A 27,926-nucleotide genomic window follows, 5' to 3' on the forward strand; every position below is an offset into this window, starting at 1 on the left:
ATAATATAAAAAATGTGAAAAAAGTTAAATTAACAAAATGCTGAAGAAAACATAGGGATAGTAATTTACTTTGTATCACTTCAGTGTAATAAGGGTAATGTACACTCCATGTTTGCAGAGTCAAATGCCCAACTGATGCAATATAGTTTATAACTGACATGTTTAACGGTGAACAAATGTTGTTGTGGTGAGATTAGGACCCTTGATAGCAATGAAAAGCACCAGGTTGACATCAGTAATCTTTGCATTTTGTATTTACTCAGCTCTGTCTGTGTCGATTAATCTCTCTGAGTGTGAAGGAAAGGCTCGTTCACCTCACCTAATGTTCTTGCACGGTTCATCACAATTTTACCAAAAATTCTTGTAACTCAATTAGCGTGACCAAAATTACTAATTTTCCTTGTTGAGGCCAGATATCATTGGGTCATATTAAATGATTGTGAGGAGTTGTTTCACCTTTTCATTTTTCTCTTGTCTGATTCCCATGAACACAATCTCTGCATTTATTTGTCAAACAGCCCAGTTTATTAATTTCATTTCCTCTATCTCAACCACAGCTCATACAATATCAAACGATTTGTGGATGTAAATATCACTCAGCAATCCTTTATTTTTTTGTTGTCATTAGATATTCTTTCCTGTGTGTGGGTGTTTTTGTTACGTAATTGTGAGGCAATTCATATTCAAGTGTCTATCACAAACAATTTCAACAACATTGAATCATCAATTCTGTTGTTGCAGTGTAAAAGGATAATATTGAGACACACATATTGTGGTGACTTACACAACACATCAACATTTCAAGCCCAATATATCTTATCTACATACACACAGATCCACAGATACAAAAAAACAGCATTGGAGTGTACACACACACACACACACACACACACACACGCACACACACACACACACACACACACACACACACACACACACACACACACACACTCTTACACACTTTTTTCCCCCCACGATACATTTCACGTCTGTGAGCATTTCTTCTGCACCGTTTGGAGGAGTGTCCACTAATCCACCACCAGGGGGCAGCATAGTCTTTTCAAAGTGCTACCAAACCAGCTCTGTATCCGTCCAGCTGAAAGGTGAGGAGGAAGAACCCACTGCTGCAGGTGGAGGCTGAAATAGTTGGACAGTAAAAGGAGAACCGTGGAGGAAAATGGATCTCCGATGTCTAAGCATCACTCAAACTTGCGCAGGTGGTTGTAGAGGGACTGGACATAGGTGAAAACACACATGGGGTCTGGTTTACGACCCATGATCATCATGTCGTCCACCTCGATCAGCCGATCGCAGCCGGCCTTCACTCTGCACACACAGACAGAGAAACACAAGTCAGAGTGGAAGGCTCTTTTTATACGGTTCAACCTACACGTAAGTTTGATTTAACACGTCATAAAGAGCATTTACGTACAACGAAACAGCCGGAATTCAGAGTGGTGGATCAAAATGTGTCAGCTGAATCAAACGAAGGTTGCCCGAACTATTGACTAGTCCAAGAAATAACAGGAAATCCAAACTAATATATTAAAATAGCAATATTTTTTCTCATTAGCAAATCAAAAAGCCGCAATATTAATTGAATATGTTAAATACATACAATAATATTATTAATGATATCAATCATATTAACTCTTAACTCTGAACTCCTTTTTTAATGCAAACATGAACCAGTATATTTTTGTTGTCATTTTGCATGCTGTGTTTTTCTTATGTAAATGCTGCTGTAATATCTGCTGCTACTTTACTCATCCTGTGGATGGACAATACTATTGCATTTTTCAAATTTTGCATTTTTCAATAAATGTTTGTACTATTACGGTTTGCACTACAAGCATCCTGTCTATCCCATGCCTATTGACTGAGTGCTTAATTTGTTACGTACGTATATGTTCTGTTTACACCAGAGATTAGAGAGAAACTGAATGTCGATCCTGCTTTTACATGTGGCAGAATTTACAATAATAATTTAATATTTTTGCTCAACCTAGTTTATGATCAAAATGGTTGATAATTCATTTTCTGTTCTTTCAACACTGCGTCATCTGAGATGTGACACACATGACTGAGCTGTGTCAACAAAAGGTTTACAACACAGCCAATATTTGTATATCTAACATCATAAAGTTATATATCTAGCATCAGGCCTTGGATACTCATTTCCTTTACATTCTCACAAACATGTTTTGTGTAGGAGGAGCTTATATATGTAATAATTCATATGCATTTATTGTCCTATAAGTCTCTGCTATGTGATCTCCTTAAGAGGTCAACTCTAAAGCTGCCCCCTGTATATAAAGGATTGATTCTGTGACCAAGTGAATATTGTTTTTCAGTCAAATCAGCTTAATTCAACAGCAGTCCTAAAAAAAAACATTATGAATCAAGGGGTATCTTTAAGTCCATGTCAGAACTATGTGCCTGTATAATGTCTAATCTACAAAGTGCAGCCTGCTGGAGCAGTAACCGTAACAGTAACAATAAGCCATGCTCTGTGAAGCTATGCGGTCAGGCAACAGGAATGCACGCCCAACACCTAAAAGAAGAAAGTCTGGTGAAGCAGAGAGGATCGGCAGGAAAATTGCCATATAAAATGTTTGTGTGGTGTTGTCTCGTAAAATACAGAGGACTATAAAATAAAAACAACAAAGAATATAAATTAAGGAACCCACAATAAAATAAAATGAAAAAGAAAGAAGTTATTGTAGATGCACTTAAGACCAATATATCCTTAAAGGCAAAATCCCCAAACCACAACTAACCCCTAGCAAACAAATGGGTGATTGATGTTTTTTTATAGTTTTTTTAGACATTTTGTGGCAAATACAGAAAATACTTGACCACCTCTTGCTGAGGAGCTTAGTAGTACTAGTCACAGTATTTTTCTGCTATAGATGAGGGCAGAGAAAGTACACAATTAGCTTGATGTATCATCACTGAAAACAAAGGGAAACAGCAAAACTGTCTCTGTGCACAAATGTAAAAAAACAGCACCTCTGAATCTCACTTATTAAGATGAACCACCGCCTTTGTTTAATCTGTTCCAAAATGAGTGTGGAAAAACAATGGGAGACTATTTTTTGGTCGGAAGCAGTCACCACAAATTCACTGCCTCCAGCTGGTGTTGTGAAGTGGTTATCTTATTTGCCCGCCGGAAGCAGGGTGCTGCTTCTTTGCAGGGTTCAAAAATATTCCTGCCAGCCCCCATAAAGCTCACCAATGAACACGTTGTATCTTATTTTCTTTTATAAATGTGTGGTTTTATATGGAGTTATGTGTTGGAAACATTTCTGACAACTGACAAACTCCAGTGGATCAGACAATGTGTCTGTGAAGTGTATCCAGCCACAGGGCAAGTTGTCAGATAGGTGATAGGTGATTACAGGTTTAATTAGAAGTCTTTGCAAAAGCGAAAAGTTAAGAAACCTGACGACCTTAGCGAGCTTTTTAAAGAAGAAAAAAGCAGTGTTTTTTATAGTAGCCCAAACTGGACAAACTAAATACCTTTACCTCTAGATGTCACTAAATTCTACAAATTGACCCTTTAAGTGGCCCTTATGATCCCACATTAGTAACAGTTCATAAATCTTTATACACCAAAAACAATTACTTTTGACTTTCTGTGTGAGAACAGATTAAACTGAATGATACACAGGGAGCTAAACTAAATAAAGCCAACCACCTCATCGTCCATTCTTGGCCCAATGCACAGACATGGCAGTGGTATCCCTCCCCTCGAAAGAAAGTAAAGTAAAACTGCCATGCAACACATTTCTGTCAGGTCATATATGATCAAAATGATAAATTCTACAAAATGAAAAAAAAAAGGAATTAATCTGCATCATGTCATAATAATAACTGGCCACTTCTAAACACAACATTTCTTTAAAATTTTGACTTTCACTCACTCTGCAGTTCCAAAGGCCAGCTCAAAGTTGTGTTTACGGTTGACAGGCGACAGAATGGTGTAGTCGAACTCAATGGGGAAGAAGGAGTGGACTAGGGCACAGAAAGCCATCCCGTCACTCCAGCTGGATGAGAAGTTCATGATGTCGATGTTCTACGGAGCAACAAAGAAAAACATTTGGTGATGATGTGGCATGTGTTGCCGTGAGATCATTTCAGACCTCCGTGTGCACAGAGAAAAACATTTAAGAGACAGGGAGAGGTAGAAGAAACATGACTTGTAAAACTGACTGGCAGCTCGTCAGAGCTTCATAAAGACATCTCTCCATTCACTGACTGGCCTTTAATTATGATGGATAAAACAGACATTCTTCGCCTCTCCAGCTTTGGGTCTATTACATGCTTTTGAAGTCATGTCAACTCAAGGCTGCCCTTCATTAGTCTGGAGTTTGCCTTGAATGAAATGCAGCATGTCAAGTCACAGGATGAACATCTCCCTCACATGTGTGTGTGAATGTTTATTGCTGCCAGTTAATAGCAGTTTAGCTTGACTGTGGCCGTAACCAGAGCCACATGGAGCAGCTGGTGAACGGCGTTGTGAAAAGAAAATGGTACCATGACCTCAACTACCTCAGCCCTGCACCCTCACATACATTTAATTACACACACCTTGGATTAACAACGATATTCACCTCCATATACTGCAGCTCTCTGGTCGAGAGGTAGATGATTAACACATTAGCGCTATGCTATGTGCTGACAGGTTAAAGCTATATGGAGTGAGGCTTATTTAAAACCGACTACTTTTATGTCTCATCTCAGACATATTCAAATTCAAAAGCCCCGTGCTGGAAATGTTGTGACCTTCACCCATTTACAACAGACTACATAAACATCACATTACTGCAGGCCACTTTTTAAAAGCATGCTATAATTTTTTCCTTGAAAGGGTTTCCTTACTTTTTGCAAGCTTCTGCACATTTATCTCTGTCTGTGTGATTATCTGACATGTGCATATTCGCTTTCTGTCTGACAGTTACAGACAAGAAAATTGAAACCACTGTCATGAGTGTGCAGCACGTAGGTCCACAAAGCTGTAGCCAGGAGGAAATAAGCTTATGCCTCTAGCATGAAGAGTAGAAGCGGGGGGAGGGGGGACATGATGTGATATTTGTTGAGCTTTAAATACGCAAGTATGTGTTTAATTTTTAAGGGAGCCAGCTAGCTATTATCCCTGTGCTTCTGGTCTAAGCAGGGCAGGGAACATAATATATAAGATTACATACATCTATTCATCTAACTCTTTGAAAGAAAGCAAATTTCAGACATATGCTGCAAATACTTCTCTTCAAATATCTGACGAATCTATATCTGTCAGTGTAACACTATTATGACATGACTTTGCAGTTAAAAAAAAAGCCAGTCAAGTAAAAGTCAAGGGACTTACAGCTGGAAAGCATCCTGAAAAGGATAAAATGAATTTATAAGCCTCTGCTGCTGACTTTAAAGCCCTGCTTCAAACTTCAAACACAGGATGTGGATACACAGTTTACCACTGCATCTCCATACAACAATAATGTGACCTAAACTACAATAGGCAAAATGGGTTAGAATCTCAAGCAAACCTCATTTTCATGCTATGAAGTGAAATGAAGAGTGACGGTCTGGCACTAAGTAAAACCACATTCTAAAAGGTAATCGACTTTGAGATGTCCTGGAATATGTGCAGCAGTAGCATAATATTTATGCAATTTGTGGTAAATGGGCTAAAATACTTTAGAAGCTTTGAGTTTATCTGGAGCCAAGTAGCAACTTGAAATATATGGATCAAATGTTATGAAATATGGATGAATTGATACTATATTATCATAAATGCGCAGTATTCAATGTAATGTTAAATTACAGAATAACATAGTCAGAGTTTTGTCTGCTAGATATTAATAGATATCTTACCTGGTAGCCTATGGTCTTGGATCGGCACCACTCCAGAAGGATCTGTTTGATGCTGCTGGCGCTGGATACCCCAAAACTCTGAGACCGCTTGAGTTTGGATTTTGACTCCACTGGTTTGGGACACCTTTCCAGGAGAAGTTGGAAAAGAGGCAAAAATGATGCATAGATGTTTTATATACCATTATTCCAATGGTGCTAAAATGTAGCATTAAATTGCATTTACCTGTTTGTTGCTTCAGAGTCGAGTCTTTCAAAAATAGATCGACGAGCCTGAGCACCAATGTTACGAGGCAGAGTCTGTGACCTCACAAGCTCCCTCCTCTTCTCTCCTACCTGTCCATAGGACTTGTCACTGTTTATGTCACCATCTCTGCAGGGTGGATGCACAGAAGTGTAAGACACATATAATATATATGAAACCTGTCCTTAAAGATGTCCTTACTCAATCACGTTACACTCACCTATCATGCTGCTGTAACCCTGCGTAGGTCACTGACTTAGCAGGAGCTGGACTTGCCTTTTCTGTAAGACAAACATTAATATCAAATCATATCCACAATTCTGCAGTCCAGTACAAGATACTGTATGTGACTGAACGTGCGACTCACCCTGAAGGCGGGGGGATCCGAGGACTCTGATTGGTGTAGGGGTCCATGTCTTTACAGAAGATACTAACAGAAACAATTAGAAAAGAAACAGTCAGTTTAAGGATGTTAGAAAATACCTTGATATGCTGTACTAATGTTTAATAAGAAAAAACAACAACAGATCGGTCAAATTGAGTCAGCTACCTGATTGAAGTGAAGACTCTTCTATTGGTTGAGGCTGGTTGAATGTTGTAGTTGACTGACCAGGAGAGGAGGCCTCAAAGTCAGGGGAGGACAGAGAATCAACGGGACTGCTGGGAGAGTTGGGAGAGTTGGGAGAGCCGGGAGAGCCCTTGAGCTCCGCTGTCTTGGTTGTGGCGGTGATGGGAAGGTGAGGCATCCGCATGGCGACAGGGGCTGTGTGCTCGTGTGGGAAATCAAAGGGTGGAGAGATCTCTCCGTGTACCAACATTGAATGTTCTAGTTGGATAAAAAAGATTTAAAATGATCACATCAATGGAAATTGTCAAAGCACAATAAATTTGTATTTAGCAACAGTGATCCAGATCACTATACAATATGTAGTGTGCAAGGGGTTGCCCATGGTTACAAGTCCACAGAAAATTATCCTTTAAAGTTTCCGTCATTGGATAATTGTAACCATTTTTAGCTTAGGAGTGTTTTGTCTCACAAACTCTGTTCAGTAAATTTGTGTTTTCAGGTCTGATAAACTATACATTAACTGCCCAGCAAATAGAAACAAAAATAGACACAGTAAAGGGAGTTTTTTGTCTAGAAGATGGTGGAGACCAAAACAGAGCCAAAAAGGGAGTAAAGTTAAAATTGAATAAAATGTAGCTGAAATCAAATATTTAGTATTCAAGATGAATACACAAGAAACAAACTAAATGAGACTTAATTTACCTCCACATCTAAGATTACTGCTCTGCGCACCAACAGTGTTGAAAGTTTTCGTGATAAACTTTTTATCATCAGAAGTCTTATTTGTTTCTCATTAAATCAGTCACACAGAGCGATGACAAAGTATCTGTAGACACGTTGCTATATTCTTAGATCCACAAAAATACTATGTACTGTGTTGTTATCAACTGGTATTGCTAGCAATGGGTAACCTGGTTAGAGAAAAGCCTACTTCTTCCATCACACACAACACAACCTTTGACTTGTTGTACTGGAACATGGTCAACTCAAGATCTTCTCTATGCAGGAAACTAACTAAGTTTTTCATAATCCAAACATTGTGTTTGTAGCCCAGGCCCTCTGTTAGAATAACTTAGCCCAACTGTATTTTATACTGGGTCACAATGGTGATTATATACATGTCCTCAGGAGTAAACTGATCTTCACGTCTAATATCCGTGGACTATCCCTTCAATCGAAAATGTATGCTGTGGTAACAAATGAGATGCCATGGTGTGACACCGTTATGATTTGTTCACCTGTTGTTGCAGCGTGACCATTCTCCAGGCCTGCGTGTGTGGGGGTGGGGTCCACTTCTATTGGCTCTTCTCGCTCAATGCTCTGAAACACACATAGAGTCATAGTTAACTAACACACTAACCATGTTTATAGCTTTTTAAGCAGCATGAGGTCATCTTTGACCTGCACTTGAGAGTAGGACGACTGTAAGTAGATGTTTATGTTTAGAACACTGTCCAAGTTGGAAAACAGGTTTTGAAACTCGCCTGGTGAATGAATCATTCTGGTATTGATTTGTTGTATTTTTTGCCAAAGGGGATTAAAATCTGATCCGAACAAAACAGAGCTCTGTTTCAATCTGTTCCATCGCTAATATGTTGTGTTTGTATCAAAGAAAAAAAGAGTCAGGGAATCATGTTGCTCTTGTTTGAACAGAAAATGAATCCAGATGTCCTGTGATTATTGAGTCACTGTTGGACCTTTTCACTCTATTCAGATTTTAGACTTCTCTCCAACACATGGGATTTGCTGACATGACTTCAGACAAAACAAATCAACGCAGTGTGACTCAGCTCATACTCGATAACGCAGCACATTTGGCGGCATGGACATCAGAGAAGTGTTGTAGGTGTGACAGGCACCAGTGTTCTGCTCTGTTCTGTGAACCTATCTCCCCTTGATAAGAACTGCCAAGCCTTTGTTTAAAATCAGGCACTGCTGTCATTGACAGTGACGGGAAAAGCAGCCAAAATCTATCTGACGATCTGGCAGCACCGCTAAAATGACTGAGATCAGGTTATAATGTCAAACATCATTAGCATCTGGGGTTCAGTGTCTCTGTGACCCCCATTTGTTTCTCCGTGATCAGAGCAGATCCTCGGTGGAGGCTCGCGTTCCTCTCTCTCCAAACACAATTAGCCACATGGAAACAGCTAATCACCGTCCAGAGCAGATACTTCTATCTTAAACTCTTGACCGCACGGCGCTGCTGACCCACATAGGTTGTGGGTCAAGCTGTCACTTTCCATGTAGCAAGATAGACGGAGCACAGCGCATTGATAGTTGGCCCCTTTGGTACAGAACAACACTACTCAGGTCAATAGTGCAGTACTGATAGCTATGCACGTTTTCTCAAGGTCACATTGTGTGTGTGCTTGTCTCACAACTTTTGAAACGGGAACATAACACACCCTCAGGCACCCATGTAGGAGGTCCTCTGCTCTTTAACAAGCAAACAAATGAACAGATGCTTCTTTTTCATGTTCTGATGTTGAATACACACCGTCCATTTCTGTGCTGCGTTTGACTGAGGATGTTATTTATCCAATGATGCATCTGATGCATTCAATCTGTGTTTAGATAAACTCAGCATGTTTGGAAGCAAAACTGCAGCATCGGCCCAAAACCCACTACGTGATCAGATAGATATGGAGCCTCCTCAACAAGGGTCAGCAAAAGAGGGAAGTGTAAATCAGTTTTCTCAGTTAATAAATCTGTGCAAACAAAATATAAACCACGCTCTCGGATTAATAATCCCTGCCAAATATTTGTAAACCATCTGCACAGGTTTGCAAAATAAACCCAGTTTATCTAGGTATGAATGTAAAATGTAAGAATATAATTCATGCTCTAATATTGATATAATATATATATGTATATTCTCTTAGATGACCCCAAGGGGGATCTGTAGATAGAGGATGTAATTATACAGAAAACCTGAAGCTACTAAAAACTTCATCTCTGGTCCGGTGCTGGTCAGACAATGTACGGTGGATTTTGAAATGATGCTTATAATAATAGGTAGTTAACTAAATACCAAAACAACGAAAGAAGCAAACATTCTCAATAGAGCTTAGATGAATTGAAGAATCTATTGATGACATAAGCTTGTAGATTATAGGAGTTCAGAGTATTTAAGAAATTTAAAAATAAAAGAGTATTAGGATCTGACAGTACGGAAGTAGAGAGACGGAGGAGAATTATAATTGGCAACTCATTTCCAGGCAAACTGCTATGGCCTATAACAAACTGATTATGAATGAGTCCTTCTTAAGTCACCACATGTGAACAATTTGCCTAAATTTAACAATACAAAAAAAGTCGAGTGTCTTATGTGTTTTATTTGGGTTTGGTGCCTTTGAGTTTTACCTCGAATCCCCTTTAATGCTATAGAACAAAATGTCCACTTGTGATGGTCACAGGAAAACAACCAAATCACATTTAACAATAGCAGCCCACAATGGACCTGTATTTTCTGCTGACGAAATAGTCCCAATGAAAACTGCTGGCAGTGTGTTGTGTGGATTCTTCATATGAACAAGGTGCCGTAAGAGAAAAGAGATGTTGTGGTTGACATGTGAATTTAATATTGCAGTGCTTGGAACACCACAAATATCTTGACCTGATTTACCTCCATTTTTGGTTGAAAGCACAAGATTGCAGAGATGGATATCTGAAAACCTGGACAAACAAAACTAAAACTAACTAAACTAAGAGAGAAACTTAACACTGTCACGCACGCACGCACACTAACACACACACACACTATGCTCACTTGAAATGGCTGGGAGAGTGTAAATGTGTGTCAGTGGGCTGAGGTCACCTCATAAGAATGCTGTTGGGGGAAGGAATATATGTGTATGTGTATGTGTGTGTGTGTGTGTGTGTGTGTGTGTGAGTGTGTGAGAGAGAGAGAGAGAGAGAGAGAGAGAGAGAGAGAGAGAGAGAGAGAGAGAGAGAGAGAGAGAGAGAGAGAGAGAGAGAGAGAGAGAGAGAGAGAGAGAGAGAGAGAGAGAGAGAGAGAGAGAGAGAGAGAGAGAGAGAGAGAGAGAGAGAGAGAATTGTGGGGGTTGTGGAGTGGTTGTGATTTCAGAAAGGGGCAATAACACTGACAAATGAAAACCTTACACCACTGTGTATGAAGGTGAGGGAGTCAGAGGGGAACAGTTTTACATTGCCTGATGGGAAATGTCAAAGAGGGACGGGGCAGTGGGGTGGAAACAGCTGGCTATCCAGCAGGAGAAGGGAGACAAATTTCAGTGTCTGGCTTTGGGGAGGGGAGCTCCCCTGGCTTAAGTACTGAGATCATCAGACGTCCACTGTGGGTCAGAGGGGGAAATATGATCGCTGTGCTGCTGAGTTTCCAGTAAACTCTCTGGTATCTCGAGGCCTCGCTTTCTGGCAGAACAAACTGGTACACAGTACCGCCGAGGGACCTGTGAACATGATACCCGCGTCACATTTGCTTAAACAAGCATTCGTGAAGACCCACATTAGCTGATATCTGTTGGTAGTGATATGTTGTTTTGAGGATGTCGTTTTCTATTAAAATCAGCAACTCAGCGGTTACAGTCTGCACAGCAGCTCCACGTTAATACCTTTCTCACCCAGCATGGAAGTGAGGTTGAACTGGTTGCTTCTTTACAATGACCAGATTTCAAACATTTAATTTCTTCGTTGGTGCTTTATCAATTTCTCGGCTTTCTTCCCAATGTGCCAAATATATATAATTTGGGATCATCTTATCAGGATAGGGAATAAAAAAGAAAATATTCTTTTCTCTACTCATGACTGGAAGTTTAGCATCTGTCCAATGTGGACAGGTGATAGGGTTGCAATCATCTACCAGCTCAGTATTGCAAAGTAAATATTTGTACACCGTGTAGATGTGGATAGATACTATAAACCTGCACCAGCACTATAAACCTGTGTAAATATACAGCTGCTCTAAAGTGACTCTATGTCCATAGAAGGAGGTTAGGTTGTGTGTTAGTTTGTTTGATATTTTTGTTTGATATTATGCTAACTTCTCCTGAATTGTTGTGGAGGGTTTTGGCATGGGACCCTAGGAGGAATCTGACATAATATCACAATTTATTTACAGTCTAATAAAGCATTATTTTAATCTAACATTTTTTACCAGTGACAGTCCTAAGAACTAGGAACTCTCAGCTGGTGACACCTTCACTCACTCTGACTCTGTACCACACTACAAGTCACGTTTCAATCTATTGGCCGACACGTGTGTATTAGTGTTTGCCCTCTTACTGATAAATGACTGAAAGTAGGAACGATGACACCAGAAAAGACTGAGCTGAGCTGTCAAGAACCCTGGATGGACACAAAGGAGGTGTGTTAACATATATCTGGTCTATTGGCAGCTGGGATCCTGTTACTGTGCTACATGGAATCATATTTGAATATTATTATTTGTATATTTTGTATATTTTGAATAATTTGCATTCATTTAATTTATGCCAGAGCTATAATGCCTCCTGCTTGTTTTCAGAATGTATGAATGTGAACATCCTGAACCTCCCTTAAACGGTACTTGTACTTTTATTCAATTGAAGATTCATCATGTGTGACATGGGATTGGGTATCCAGAGGTCTCTCTCTGTTAGCTCCTCTTTCATCCCTCCTTCTCATAAACTGTCCTCAGTCCCTCTGTCTCTGTCTCTTACTCTCAGGGAGACATCTGAGCTTCACTGGGCCTTTGGGTGGTGGAGGACGAGAACACTTCAACAATGGAGGAGGGCTGGCATCCCTCCAACGACTACCTGTATGCATGTGTGTGTTTGTGTTTGTGTGTGTGTGTGTGTGTGTGTGTGTGTGTGTGTGTGTGTGTGAGAGTGAAGATAAATTCACCGCTATGGGCGCCAAACTTAAGTTCTCATTTTAATTTGCTTAATAAATGCACTAACAGAGATTCCCATGAGGCGCATGAAGTCACAATGCAGCCTTTGTGCTCATGGCATTTATATGAATACGTGAGGTGACAGGAAAGCTATTATGAAGCTAGTAAACTGTCATGCATCAATGTCAACTACAGCCACCACCTTGCAATTTAATATGACACTCCAAAAGCACAGGATGCACCACAATCATCAGATACATATATATGAAGGAAGAAACATGCACTTCTATTCACACAGCTACTGTAAAGCGATCAGACTTCTGCTCAGTCAACAGTAAGAGACAGAGGACTCTGCTCTGTAATTTCCTCGTATAAAGGAATTCTCTCAGAGGAAGAGGGACAAACTCAGACCACCTGTTCTTCAAATACACTCGCACAGACTGCAATTTCTCTGCTCGAAAAATCGCAAGGAACGCCACTTTGGGTTGAGGGTGAAAAAATGCACGGCCTTTGTAGAGAGAAGATATAAAACACAAATTGCAGGTGAGTGCCACTGTACAGGGGGAGGTTTTCTTTATAAACATAAAAGTCTGTCTGAATGGAAGTTAGAGTGTCGGCTGCTGACGAGGCAGAATTTCACACGTGGTTACCTTCTGACAGCATCTTAAACCATGGGTTGATTCATGTTTTACAGCTCTGTCACAATCTGCTCTTATAATGTAAGAAAAGGGATCATACCTCTCGTTGTTCTTGAGCGATACAGAGGGGTTTCTACCTCCCTGGTATCAGAGATAGTGGATAGTTCATTACTGAACAAACTCAGAGGGTGAAGAATTTCTCTTTTGGGCACTTGATGAGCTTTCTCCTCTTGTGCTTGCCTCCGTCCAACATTCTCACTTTTGCAAGCAGCACATTGAAATCCATTGTTCTTTTGGGCATCTGGTAAAACACTGGGCATTCTTTAAATGTTTTTTTTTGGGGGCAATTCTCTCAATTGCCATAAATATATAAAGCCTTCTGGAAAAAAATTTTGTGGCCGTCTCGGGACTGTAAATTTCGTTCGGACAGAGAAACGATAGCCAGAAGTTACCAAGCAAATCTTGGAAAAGTCCTCTTAGCAGATGTCAGTGCAAATTCATGTGGTGCGAAGCTTTGACAAGACGGCTGATAGAAGGGATGAGATGAATTGGTTGCATATTTTCAAAGAGTTGCCTACACTTGCTACAAACCCCAGCTTTAACAGTACAGACAAACTAAACTTTCCTCTATAACTTAGACTTAAAGATGTATTTCCTTATTTGGTGAGTTTTCTCAACTGCTTCTACTCTCAGTGTTAAAGATGTGTAGCATTAGATTAATGGAAGAAGAAGAGTGTGGTCTCAGGCCAAGTATCTTTGAGAAACAGGTCCTGCTCGTTGTGGGGAAAAATATAATTTTTCACTTTTGACTTGTACTCTGTCCTCTGTAATGTCTCGCTCTAACATGTGGCAACAATAGAGAGCGACTCCCCTGTCTTCCCTCTCCACCTCCATCCCTCCCTCCATCCACCTCTGCTCTTTCATTCCTTGCAGTGAGGCAGAGGAGGGTGGGATGATGTCTGGAGGAGACTTGAAATGCTCACCGCAGGAAGGCAGGAGGTCAGCAAATAAAGATCTGTATCGCTTCTACCTTAATTCCCAATCGCTGACAAACAGTTGACTAAACTGGATAAGTGGTGAGAGTAAGAGCAGGCGGCCCCACTAGTCATTTCAGTTTAGTATCCCCAGGGATTACATCAATATTGGACAAATCTTCACCTCGTGATTTACATCCAGTGCCAACATTCTGGGCCAGAGCAAGAAGTATTGTGTCTTTTATTGCAGTGGAGGTCTGGGTGGTGTACGGGCATTGATGGGAGTCCGAATCGTCTTGCAAGAATGACAACCTTTTTCCCACATGGATAAAGAGAAATAAGATACACCTTTTTATTAACAATAACCACAACCTTTCCATAATGCTGTAAATACTGAATCTTCCATAGATCTAATATTGATGTCTGGATGTTTGTTAATCTGGATTAGGATTAACTCCATTTGCAGTGATCAATAATACATTGATTGTCGCTGAGAAAAATCTTTACCAATGTTAGCAGGACTGCAGTCGATAATATCTGTCCCACCAGATCACTTTGATAATCTGATTATTTTTACTTCACCATATCAGACTGACACAGACATTCATGGGTATCACAGGTGCAGATCCCTCAATATTCGTAGACTCACTTCCTTTCGCAAGTTGTCTTAAAAGTAAAAGCAGACTTGTGTTGTTGCTGTAATGCTGTATATCGAGCTGAATTGAAAAAGGGTGTGAACTGTGGTCTTCAGATTGTGTCACTTGCTCAACATACCTATGTAATAACCAGCATGATATGTATACAAACAATAACGGCTCAGAGCTATATATGAACCACACACATGAACAGTAATAAAGAAAACTCTGAAAAACTTTGACTCTAAAATCTTAATTTCAGAAGTTTTCTGTCATAGACTTTTTCTAAATGACCAGCACACAAATGTTTGATTGTAGAGCTGTTTGAGGAGGACTCACTAACGACAAGGAATAATTCTGAAGCAGCTCCAGAGCATCAACACAGGACAAGAGAACAGACAATAACGGCCACTGCATTTTTAGTCATGTAAACTAATATGCACTCTTCTAATGAAGAAGCCAACCAAAGTTATCCCATTCTCATTATTAGTGCTGATGATCCGAGGTTACAAGATGGAACCATCTCAGCAGAGTAGTATCCCAGAGAGGCTGAGCTTGAGCCTCGATGTCTCCCAGTTACATGTCAGTGAGGCAAGGATTCAACTCCAGCCAACACGACTCAACCAAAGACATTGGTTTGGACTTAAATCCTGAAGAATCCTGAGTCCTGATCTCATGAATTAGCAGACATCATCTGGAGAAAACATTAACATTGCCGACATCATGGCTTGCACAGTGACTATACTCAGCCCTGTGGCCAGTATGGCTGAAATGAAACACATGACCACCCGCATGGAAGATACCGAGCTGAATCAGACAGAATCCAAAATTACCTGTAGCAATGCATTTTTTTTCTTCTTTTTTTTTTTCTGTGATTATCAACTGTTTTACATATTTGTTGTTGGTTGGTGGTTCAAGCCCACCCAGGGACGATTTCTCTTCTAGTGAGAGGCGGTGGTCTAGTGGCAGAAACTTGGACTATGGACAGAGAAGGTCTCTGGTTCGTCTCTGGTTCGACTCCAGGAGAGACAACAAAAGACGAACCTGTCCAATAATCCAAGAGTCTCCCTGCCCTGTCTAGTGCCCTTGAGCAAGGCACCTTACTCCCCCAACATCTGCTCCCGAGCGCCGTACATGGTCGCTCACTGCTCTGTGTGTTGTGCACCAGATAGGTCAAAAGCAGAGATTACATTTCACTACCTGCATGAGTGTGCCTTTGCATGTCTGTGCATGTGTTTGGGACTAATATATGCATCTTAATAAATCAGCTTCAAACAATGCATTCACACATTTTTTAAAATTTTAGCAAATGTTTCCTTTGTTTCTCCTTCCACTGCACACACTGGCAATGCCACTTCATTCTACTGTTGAATTCTACAGCTGTGTTGCATCTGAATGGTTTAAGAATTCATGTTATTTTCCATTTTTATTCACCCTGTATGGCTGCAGTTAATCCTGGGCATGTATAAGTGAAAACATGCTAGGCGGCAGTGGGAATTCACAACTGGCCCTCTGCTCACCCCCAACACTCCATCACCTTGCCTCTGTGGAGTTTACATTTTGAAATTCACCCTCAGAATGACTGACAGGCAGATAAATTAACTCTAGGCCACGTTTCTTCTCGCTCGTCTCCCGAGCTCCCAGAATGCCCAGAGCGGCAGTTATATCTGAGTCCCCCTCCTGTGGTGGGAAACTTGATTTCTGACAAAACCTGAAAATGCAAGGAACCCCTGCTCTCTCACCCGTGTCCCCGCGCAGTGTCACCCAACCTCTAAAACCGATTTTCCTTTAAGTGCCTTTCGGGCATTATTCAAAAAACACTCGGGCAGAGTGCTGCTAAATGAAATTTGTGCAGTGTTCCCAGGTGGATTGAGCTAAAGGGACGACCTTAAAATCTATTCCTGAAGTTGACTTCCAGAAAGGCTTATTTGTTCCACAGGGCAGCGAGGATGAGGAGGCTGACGGGGGTCAGAAGGGTGAGGAGGGTGACCTATCCCACCAGCCAGTCAGTTATTAACCTGTTTCCACAGAGATGATGACGGGAACATGGCTTATTGTCTGGAAGTCATTAAGAGAACCAGGGGTAGCCAGGGAGTGGTCGCATACCTCTGCTAAACCCCCCAGCAAGTGCACACAAACACACACACACACACACACACACACACACTATATTAAATTCTTATTAATAGCAATTCCTTATCAGAATAAGTTGGAGAAGTTTATCCAAAGCAACATAACAGTAGCTTTGATAAGTAGCTTATGTTGACAAACGTCTCACAAGCAATTACAGGGAGACACACATACAAAGAAAAGAGTAGAGGTTATTTTGTAAAGTGATGAATCAAGTTTTGATCTAAAAAAATAAACAATATATATATATATATATCTGTTACTTATATAAATATTTGATGTGTTTTTGTGAGTGTTTTTGATCAGACTTCAAACTCTGGCTTCTGTCTCACTCCGGGCTTTATTAATAGCCACGTGGAGACGTGGGGTGGGCTACTGCCAGGAATCAACCCTTAAAATGCAGGGGGAGACTGGAGTAGAAGGCTGAGGAAGGGGCCACGGAGGCAAAGAGGAGAGGAGAGAGGGACGTATGGACGGATGGAATTTGGATACACACAGAGATCAGAGGTTATTTGTCACAGTCAAGAGTCAGGGCTGGTCCTGCTTGGAAAGTCTCCACTTTACTATAGAACTTTTCTATACCACACTACACTATACAACACTCTGCTATACTACAATATAGAGTACTTCGGTATGCTATTCTACACTATATCATACTTCACTATATTAAACTATGTCATACTATTTTAAAGTCTAAACTATACTTTACTGTACTATACTATACTATACTCCACATTTGTATTAGTTTTTACCAATACCCTGCTGATACAGCATAGTCATGCCAACACTGTTAGTGTGAACGTGTGCACCAGCAGTTGGCATTCACAGTGTAATTCAGCTTGGACTAGGATCAGTGCATCTTAAGTGCTCCAAATGTACAATCTATCCATCAGCCTATTCGCAGACTGTGACTAGACTAAAACCCTGCAGGCTAAATGTTGCAGTGGTCTGCTTATGTGCAGATAAGAAAGCAGATAGCATCTAGGCTGAGTTGTGAAATGTTGGGGGGAGATGGAGCCAGTGGGTGCAAAGGGAGGGACGGAGGGAGACAAAGTATCTGGAGGAGTATTACCTGACGGAATTAACAACCAACACTTTCTGAATGATCAGATCATCAACCAGCAGGATAAATACTCACAGAGACCTGATTCCAGTTTAAAAATATAGTGTGAATAAAGTGACTTAATAAATTATTATTGAACTGTGAATTAATGAAATAGCTTAATGTAATTACGGTAGAAACTAGAAAAGCAAAGATACTTTTTAAAATTAAAACCCAGTTTTTAATAAATCATGTTGCTCACTGCAAGAAACTAATGAAGGAGATTATTTTCTTTCATTGCCTAAATGGACCACAGGACATGTCCAGGGTAATCATATAATAATCATATTAATGCTATATGTAGCACCATCACGTAAACAAGTCCTGTGTTATCTAAAAAGCCTATCCTGTAAGCCCATGTAAGAAACACCACAACTTTTCCATTTCCAGAATTCGGCTCTTACATAATATGTGATGCAATTCCTGTATAGGGTCATGATTGAAGGGCACCCTGTCTCTGTGCATTGATAGAGAACATTAGATGACCCCGTGACCTGACCGGGATAATCTGATCTGCTCATCTGCTAATGAACACACTCACGCAGACACACACACAGACACACCCACACACCCACACACACACACACACACACACACAAACACACACACACACACACACACACACACACACACACACACACACACACTCACACGCACTAGAGGAATGCAAAGTCTAATGCTCTGTTGTGGAGGCTTGAATGGTACAGGTGTGGTTTAGGAAGGTATTTGTGGGAAAGAAGTCAAATGAAAGTGTAGAGTCTTGTTAAAGTAAAGAAAATGACAACTATGTCATGAATTTATCAGATATCTCCCTTATATAAAGAGCTAAATGTTATCCTGTCAACCTCTTTTAATGAAGTTTAACTTGTATGTATCTAGATGTATTGCACATGTTGAAGGAAATATAAAAGAGAGCAGTCAAATTAAATACAATTTCTTGATTCTTGAATTTTAATCCCTTGACCTGGTCAAGCTCCAAAAACACTTGATTCCATATTTATCAGATTGCAACTCATGAGTTTATTTCATTAGACTGGTCATGGACTGTATATAATGATGGACGACATGACAGCTCCAAAAAGTTAAGCCAAATCATCTTGATAGCCCTGGTGGCTGGCTGCAGTATAGGCAATAAACCAAAAAAAGCATTAAAGTACATATCAAAATTATTTTTCTCAAAAATCTATCTATTCTATAATTTTGGGGCAATTCTTATCATACTCTGCAACATTTTTGGGGAAGTTAGGTTTGAATAACCATTTGATATTCAAAAAATAAGGTGAACAAGATTGTTCAGCTAACGCTGACTCATGATTGGTTGAGCATGTGTGGGATCTTTTAGCTCAATCATTGTACTACAAGAGGAAGTGGAGGAGCGTCGCTCATCTTTATGTACAGTCTCTGGACTGGCAGGTTTCAGTTGTACATCAGGCAGTACACATACCTTTTTCTGAAGCTTTCACCAACATCGTGAATCTGACAGCTGTATTCATAACACCAGCTGTTACATGACCAAACTTTTGTTTTGTGATGCGAAATGAGCTAATTCTGATGAAGATGGAGAGATATGGATGAAGTCCTTGAAAAGTTAAGTGGACCGTGAGTAATGTTATCTTTTCAAGCATATACTATTATGCTATTAAGAATCATATTTTAAGATCAATTAACATATAATTAATCTAAACTAATCATATTGTACAATGTACAATAATGGCAGATTTCAAACAGAAGTATCAGCCTCTAGGGGTGAAATGAAAATGAGGACGACAGGTGAGAGACAGGAAAAGGTAGAGGAAGGAATGAAGGAATGAGTCAGAGGATGAAGAGAGGAGGGTCGATTTTATAATACCTCCACATTGAATGTACTCTCTATGAAGCACAAGAACCCACACAATGGCCCATTGAGACGGCTGCTTTGGCACTGTAATTGGCAACAGCATGTGCCGTATGCGGACATACAGTGTGTGTGCGTGTGTAAATGTATGTGTGAGGTGGAGAAACAAAGGAGGAAGAGGAGACATTGTTGAGGAGGATTAGGTCTTTGTCCTAATCCTAATCTTCACTAATTCCTTTTGCCCAGAACCATTAGAGGATAGAAAAGAGCCACACAGCTGCCTCTTAACAAACCACAAAAACCTTTGAGATGGACACACACACACAAACGCACACACACACACACACAAACACACACACACACACACACACACACTGTTTCCAATGGGTTTCCATTCAAGCATTTTTATTTAAATGCCGATGTTCTGAATCAGAAAAGTGGAACAGAGCCAGTCTAGTATGACAGTTTATCAAATATTACAAAACAATAATCTTCATTTTAACAAGGCGGAATGAGAGGAATATAAAATCTGAAAAATAGTATCTACACACAAACACAGACATACACACACTATTTTTCAACTCAGCTGATGAAACAGCTCCAGATTGTTCTCCTTTGAAAAATAGAGGGAAGAAAAGGCACAGTCATGCTGTGTAATTCATACGGATTCGTGCTGGAGGTGTTTTCAACATGGAGGAGACGGCGCTGACACACTACAGGTGTGATTAGGAGATATGTATGTGTGTGTGTGTTTGTGTGTATGTGTGTGTGTTTGTGTGTGTGTGTTCTCTTGAGACGGCACTGCAGGTCAGAGTGACGCTGCACAGTAACAGCTGGAAAGCAGGCTGGAAGACTGACACGCCTATACACATCCCTTTGCCTACAGTGTATGTTTGTGTGTGTGTGTGTGTGTGTGTGTAACTGTCAGTCAGGCCTGTTTGAAGAGCCAACTGTACTTTTTGTGCTGTATCTTCCTCTGGTGTGATTCTGACAAGTCTGTGAGGATGTGGCAGGAAGAGTGAGCTGCAATTATAATCCAAACAGTCGTGTCCTGAGATCCGACTATGTGCACAAAAGTCATTGTTTGTGCACTGATACTAGTTCACATTATTTTCTGCATCTCTTGTTTGATATGATCTGTGTGTTACTGCAGCTGACAGCATGTATCTCCCACACAAACTCTCAAAAGCGCACACAAAGGTACCGTTGTGTTGTCTAGCTATGACCACATGATTTCACAGAAGAAAACATTCCTCTGTTGTTTCCAACCACATAGTTTGGTAATTACAGCCAAAAGTAGAACAGCTATTTGCATGTGTGTGCTTTTATAGACTGCATTGTGTCCTTTCACTGGACATTTATTACTATCACACTCTGTATAGACATGTACAAAGATCCGCAATCTCTTGTGCTGCTTTCATATGGAACTTGTGAGCTCATATTTACTCCATGGAAAGACGTGTACGCAGTATGCTTGACGTTCAAAAGGTTAAATCTGAGAACAGGGAACAGCTTCATGGATCTGGCAGAAGAATTTAGCAAGTAGGCCGGTCACGTAAAATAGGAAAATAAAGGCTTAATGTCAGAAGGAAGAGATGTGCTATTGAGAATTTCAATAAAAATTACAACAACAAACTACATGATTGTAATGGCAATATATTACCCTACCATCCAATAACAGAAGAGATGAACTCTGGGGGGCGTTCATACAGGGGGGCTCTCCTCGTGAACGTGGTAAACTGCTCATTCATGCAAATCTTCCAATCAGCCAATAATGTTGCATCAGTGCAGTGTATACAACCAGACAGACATAAGGACTTCAGGACTGGTTTAAGGATTTCTGCTGCTGTACTGACATGTTCATACACAACCATTTTTATTACGACTGGAACCAAAACTCTAGACAGCAGCATTTCTGTGGATTGAAACACACTGTTGAGAGAAGTCAGAGGAGACCGATCAGACCGGTTGGAGCTGATTGAGCTCTAGTAAGTCACATAACCCCCATTTACAACTGACTTTTGATTTCTTATAAACTAATTCTGATGGAACATACACCCCCGCTCTTACAGTGTAAAATGTCCTGCTCAGTATGTGTCCTGACCACACACAGTAAAATAAATAATTAAAGCAGATCTAAGGGATCCAAGTCAAGATGGTTTGTGTTATGTGCTCTGATAAAAAAAAAGAAGAGCTATTGGACTCGTGCAGTATATCATGTCAGCCATCTCAGTAAGGTTTGATGGAACATATGCTTTTAATAAATACGGCTGTTTACACCAAGAGTGTAAATGTTCACAACTTATGCACAACTGTGACTTGTATTATACATTTTGCAACCTCCTGAGATGTTTTGAAACCGTGACGTAGACACTCACAACCACTTGCTCTTTGGATCTATTCTGTAACGACGTGAGTCTTCAGGTACCTATCACATGACCCTCTTTTGAAGGAAAACAACCAGCGTTAGCCTCTGCTATTAGTGCACAATGCAACATTAAGATTAAGATTAAGATGCATTTATTAGTCCCAAACACATGCACAGACATGCAAAGGCACACTCATGCAGGTAGGGTACCATCTGGTACAGAGCAGTTAGCGACCATGTACAGCGCTCGGGGAGCAGATGTTGGGGGAGTAAGGTGCCTTGCTCAGGGGCACTAGACATGGTAGGGAGACTCTTGGATTTTTGGACAGATCAATCCAGGTTTGTCTTTTTGTTGTCTCTCCGTGGAGTCGAACCAGAGACCTTCTCTGCCCATAGTCCAAGTTTCTGCCACTAGACCACCGCCTCTCTAATCAATCATATGGTAATCAATCACCGTAATCAATCATAAGAGCTGCTAACCCTTTGTCTTTGCTTACAGCTGATGTGCAGTTAAACTCTACATTTCCCAATGATACAACTGTTTATATGTGTGGGAGAGGAGAGGAGATTCAAGCAATCTGTGTACAGCGGCATGTACATGTATATACAGTCGATATGTATGTTAAAATGGACAGGGATTACAACTGAGAGGGAGTAAAAACTTGTGTGGACAGAGTTTTAGTTTGAAAACGTAGCAGTAATGTAGAAATGTGAAAGAAACAACACAAATTTCTCGGATTCTACAATCAGAAGAACATTCCACCCTTGTGATGGAGGCATTTCATTGAGCGTGTGTTGCCTAAATTGATCCTGTTTTAAAGACACTGATAACAGAGGCAAAAAGAGGATGATGGATTTATGCTGCAATCGCACTTTGAAAAGTTTCTACAGAAATTCTTGCAAACAATGGAATTGATTTATATTCGTCTTCAGTCTTGCAATTGCAGAGTTGCTTAAGAGCTGACAAACAACGCAGAAACATGCTTAAAGACATGTAGCTACTGAATTGTCGAGAAAGGAAGAAAGAAAAGAACGAATACTTGATTGTCTTCAGCTGCTGTGTACTCTCCAATCTCTTCTAAATATTTATACAGAGGAAATTCTGACGTAAGAAAGAATTTCCATTCCCTTGTGAAAAACCAATAAATTCTGGAGAATGCCAGGAAAAAGTGCACGCTCATCTTCAACTAGCTGATTGATGAGCAGAAAGCACATGACGGAGACACGGTTGAGCCAGGAAAGAAAACAAATTAAAGTACACAATGACGTGAACAGTGACAGATTGTGTACGTGACTCCAACATGAGTTCCACTCCAGAGGACAAACCTCCATTAGCAGCATTGTTTGGTGACAGTTCAAATTTACTACTGCTAATAACTTAGAAACCACTGAGCTTTACGACTCTGACTCTTCATTGATGAACTATGATGCAACCCTGATACAGACGGAACATGAAACCACGTCTGATCCACCCTAATACTCTTATCAAGACGAATGTCAGCTCTCCAGGAACAGAGAAAAAACAGATGTACCTTCAGCGTGAGCCATCGCTTTTTTAACTTATCCTGTAGGATTTTAAAGGCTTCCACCTGAGCAGAACCATGCCGTCATTCAGGCGAAACAAGCTTATTGAATATCCCCCAAATAATGACTAACCAGAGCCTTCATTTCATAACACTGATTTCGCATTTTTGACTGGAACCACACAACCACACTGACCGCACCTCATCCCGCTGCACTCATTTTACTGTTCTTCATAAATCCTTAAACGTCCCGCTGGAGGCCCATTGTGCAACGCCGTGACACAGCCACTGCTTTGTGTGACACATCGACGCCGCCACAACGCAAACAGCCTCGGTCAAGCTCACTTTCTGCGGGGGCCCTTTCCCAAACTGGAAAATTACATAGCAATTACTGGATTACCTCCTCTGACATTGTATATTACATTTCCACCCATGTTACAAAGTATCTGGCACTGGAGGGCAAGGGGGTGGGTCAGTGCAACTGTGCCAAGAGCTTCTATGTGTAACAGTCCAGGAGGAACTGCAAATTGTCTTGGATGAGATTCCTTGATGCTTGAGATTTAAGCAGTTGGTTGACTTGTAAAGCTGTGATTTCCCAGCAGGGGGAATTTAAACTTTGGGATATTTTACAGTTACAGGGGAGTATGGGAGAATATTAGAAATCAGAAAAATGTAAATACAATAAAATCAATATTTTTTCTTAAAAGTACTGATAAAGTATATTATACACCTAAACATTGTGTGTTGCAAGTGACAATGAATAAGAATAAAAGTGCAGCATAGCATAACCTACAGCGATCCCAGCCAGGGAAAACAAATTTGCTAATTTCTTCCTGTTTTAATTTCACGGTGGGAGACACATTTTCTTTGTGCCATTTATCAAACCTTTCATACCCGTTGGTGTAAAGGTCATTATTTGTTAGTCATTACATTGATACGCATCCAAAATTGACCTCATAACGATAAGTTAATGCAAAAAATGGCAATTACAAAATGAAGGTAGATATAATTAAGGATGAATGAATTGCTAAATTGATAAACGGCTTAAACAGACAATTAATAGAAGTAATTGAAGCCTGCATTGCCTGCTACTTCAAACAGTAGTGCTGAGAAAAGAGTGTATGAAACCAAATCAACTCAAATGTCTCTTATGACATGTCGTTTCTTTTATATAAATATACTTACATCTTAAAAAACATTCAATATAAAATGTGTGCATGAAGGTGTGTGTTTGACATCAGGACAACAAGGTTGGGACCATTGTGGTTAAAAAAAAAATTCACCACCCACATCCCCAACATGCAATACTCACGTTCGTCTTGCTGGACACAGCAAACGTGGCTCGGCTGGAGAAGCGAGTGGTGGAGGGGCTGCTGCTGGACACTGGGCCTGTCAGCATGGAGGAAACTCTGGAGCTGGCAGGAGGACTGCTGGGACTTGGGGAGGATGAGAAAGTGGCAGGGGGCGATGCAGGGCTCGACTGACCGCTGAGGCTGCTCAAGGTCTGGGCTTGGCTCCCTACGGTGCAGGGCTGGATGTGGAGCTGAGCCTGGCTCTGAGTGTGAGCCTGACCCTTCCCATACACCACCTCTGTAATCTCCTGATGGTTCTCCTGAATATCATTAAGGTGATTCTTGTGGTTGAGACTGTGATTGTGGATGTTGTTCGACAGGGTGCTCCTGTCACATGTCATCCCGCTCAGGAGCTCCACCTGTTGGGTGAGAGCTTCCAGCTGACTCCTGAGCTGCCGGTTCTCCTGCTGGAGCTGAACCACTGCTCGTGCTAGAGGCCCGCTCACGTTGGCTGTCTCCTCCAGACGACGCTCCATGCCCATCTTAAAAGCACTGACGTCCAAGTGGATCTCCCTGATGGCGTCCTGTAGAGTGTTCTCATAACGGGCTAGAGCCGCACAAACTGTCTCGTCCTCTGGAGATGAGGAACGGGGATGACACAAGTCTCCCATTTGAGCGAGGGTCGCTGCTTCCATCTGTACCGCTGGTGACCCTCTGGGGACGGGAGAGACAGCCTGTATGTCTGTTAGATCCTCTGGACACTGGACAATGTGTGACTTCAGTCAGTGTGCTGAGGGTTTGGCTGGAGGGGGTGGGAACAGACGGACAAGAGTTGGGAGGTGAAAGTTTGCAGGAGGGGGCAAAGGTCTGGTCTGTTCTATCCCTACTCCTTCGGCTCCGTCTTGGGACGTCCCAGGCTACTCCTCCTTCAGTGAGCTTGACAGATGTCTCCCTGTGTCTTCTCTCTGAAAGCACAAAGGGAACACGACTTGACCTTTGGCTTGTGAGGAGCTGTCAAACTCTTGAAAGAACCATCACTGTTACTTTTAAGTCAGAGGTCATGTTCTACAGTGAAAAGCACGACATTAGAAAAAAAAACGAGAGAGTAACATTAAAATCACGGCTCGTACAAAATGATTTCATTAAGAATCTCAAATAAGAACATATTTATCACATTCAAACACAACTGCTCTGACTCTGCTGCAGGAAGGAGCAGGATGACAGAAACAAATCATACAGCTCTTCCAGCCACTAATGCTTCATGTTTATGTAAGTGCCATAAAAACAAGGGTGAGGTCATCTTCACCCCCAGCTGCAGCCCACCTACCTCAGCTCTGCTGCGAAGTTCACCAGAGTTCCCTCAGCACTCAGCAGCTCTGTGCGTCATGTGTGTGTGTGTCTGTGCTGCCGGTTTGTTTTAAAGGCTCAAGTTGGTCGCTCCTCTGGCCCAGAAGAGGGAGGAGAGAGGGAGGGATAAAGAAGGAGGGTGGTGTCAGTGGTGTAGGGGAGAAACCACATGGGAAGAGTAGTAAATGTGAGGGGAGGGGAGGGAAGGAGGGAGGCAGACCGGGCAGCTTTTACATCCTAGTGTAAACTGTGTAAACTTTTGGAATAAATCCCTTCCCCTCCTCTTCTCTTTTCTACTCCGTTTCTTTTCTGCATCTCTTCCCCCTCCTCTCCTCTCCTATAGTGTGTGTTCTCCTAGAAACAGAGGGACTTGTTTTCCTGACACAGCACAAATAATCAGATTGTTTTATGAGAAAATATGCATATGTGAAGAGGCGAATGTGGCTTCTACAGTAAAGTGTCTTGAGTGGCCATTATGTCTAGAAAAGCAACTTGTACATTCACAAACCAAGTATACTGTATATGCAGTCAAATTTTTTTCAGCGGCACAAATTCATATATAATATCAACAATGGGAAAATACAGACACTGAGAATGACTGACACTGCACTTCCTCTCGGAACCACAGCGTGTCAGATCACTGTTTGTGTGACAGTTGGTTCTCCTACCTCCAAGTGCTCCAATAAGTTCAGCTTTAATCCTCCATTCCCATACTGTATGTTGAAATTTGTATTTTGTATTTATTTTATTATTATGTTCAACCGTTACAGAAGCACAAATTATTGTGGCTGCTATAGTTTGCTACGTTGCTGCTTACTCACACTCATTTAGAAAGGTGATTGCCTGTTTAGGGTCCTGACATATTTTATATTGTTACTGATTCAATAAAATGATTAATACATTAAAATGTAAATATGATTTATAGAAATAGAAAGGGTGCTCCCATGATTTTAATAAAATGTTTCCCTTCCCTCCCCTGACCTCTCTGTCTCTCGCTGGTCTCCTGTAATTCCTCCTCTCTATTATGATCTTTCCATCTCCTCGCTCTAAGGGTTTTTTGTAACGATAAACACTGCAGCAAGTCAAGAGACAACATTTCACCCTGTGCTGTAGTGTAACAAACGAAGCTGTGTGGAAAACAGCCACAGGCAGATAAAGAAGTGGACTCTAGTATAGAAAATAATGATGTGCAATTTTCACATGTGGCTTAATTTTCATATCGAGTTACATGTGTTCCACAGATCATGAGTGTAAATGCTAGAGAGGGTTCATATGAGTTAAGCTGCCACTGCTTCCCTCTTTACATTTTTCTGTATTGTTGTATGATCGTTTTGTCTTTGATAACAGGAGAGAGACAGAAAGAAAGAAAGACGACCTGGCTGCTGAGGACCACCACCCTCCCCCTCGTAACAGGACCCCAACAGAGCAAACATTCCACACTAGATAGCAATTGTGCGTGTGTGGTGTGTGCCCATGTAGCAGACAGACTCATGTAAATACTTCAACATTCCACCCTCCTGCTTACTGTCAACAGCCTGTGTGT

The 27,926-nt window shown here is 41.0% G+C and overlaps 1 protein-coding gene across 1 annotated transcript; it reads right to left on the reverse strand.

The window, feature by feature from the left end:
* Positions 1 to 522: 522 nt before the first annotated feature.
* Positions 523 to 26,464, reverse strand: smtnl (smoothelin, like). The gene is made up of 10 exons (XM_062385181.1): positions 26,364 to 26,464; positions 25,057 to 26,001; positions 7,925 to 8,006; positions 6,669 to 6,944; positions 6,486 to 6,548; positions 6,339 to 6,399; positions 6,101 to 6,247; positions 5,878 to 6,001; positions 3,927 to 4,078; positions 523 to 1,326 (listed from the first exon to the last, which is right to left on the reverse strand). Exons 2-10 carry the CDS (start codon positions 25,729 to 25,731, stop codon positions 1,200 to 1,202), a joined length of 1,707 nt encoding a protein of 568 aa, XP_062241165.1. The 5' UTR covers positions 25,732 to 26,001; positions 26,364 to 26,464; the 3' UTR covers positions 523 to 1,199.
* Between the last annotated feature and the right edge of the window lie 1,462 nt (positions 26,465 to 27,926).

Source organism: Platichthys flesus, chromosome 4 (assembly GCF_949316205.1).
Source record: "Platichthys flesus chromosome 4, fPlaFle2.1, whole genome shotgun sequence".
NCBI lineage: Eukaryota > Metazoa > Chordata > Actinopteri > Pleuronectiformes > Pleuronectidae > Platichthys > Platichthys flesus.

Excerpts from the sequence above, each read along its gene's own strand:
- smtnl (XM_062385181.1), bottom strand. The coding sequence starts at position 25,731 with ATGGAAGCAGCGACCCTCGCTCAAATGGGAGACTTGTGTCATCCCCGT. Across the intron at positions 6,248-6,338 it reads GGGTTACAGCAGCATGATAG|AGATGGTGACATAAACAGTG; the intron begins GTGAGTGTAACG and ends TCCACCCTGCAG. Across the intron at positions 6,002-6,100 it reads GACTCTGAAGCAACAAACAG|GTGTCCCAAACCAGTGGAGT; the intron begins GTAAATGCAATT and ends TCTCCTGGAAAG.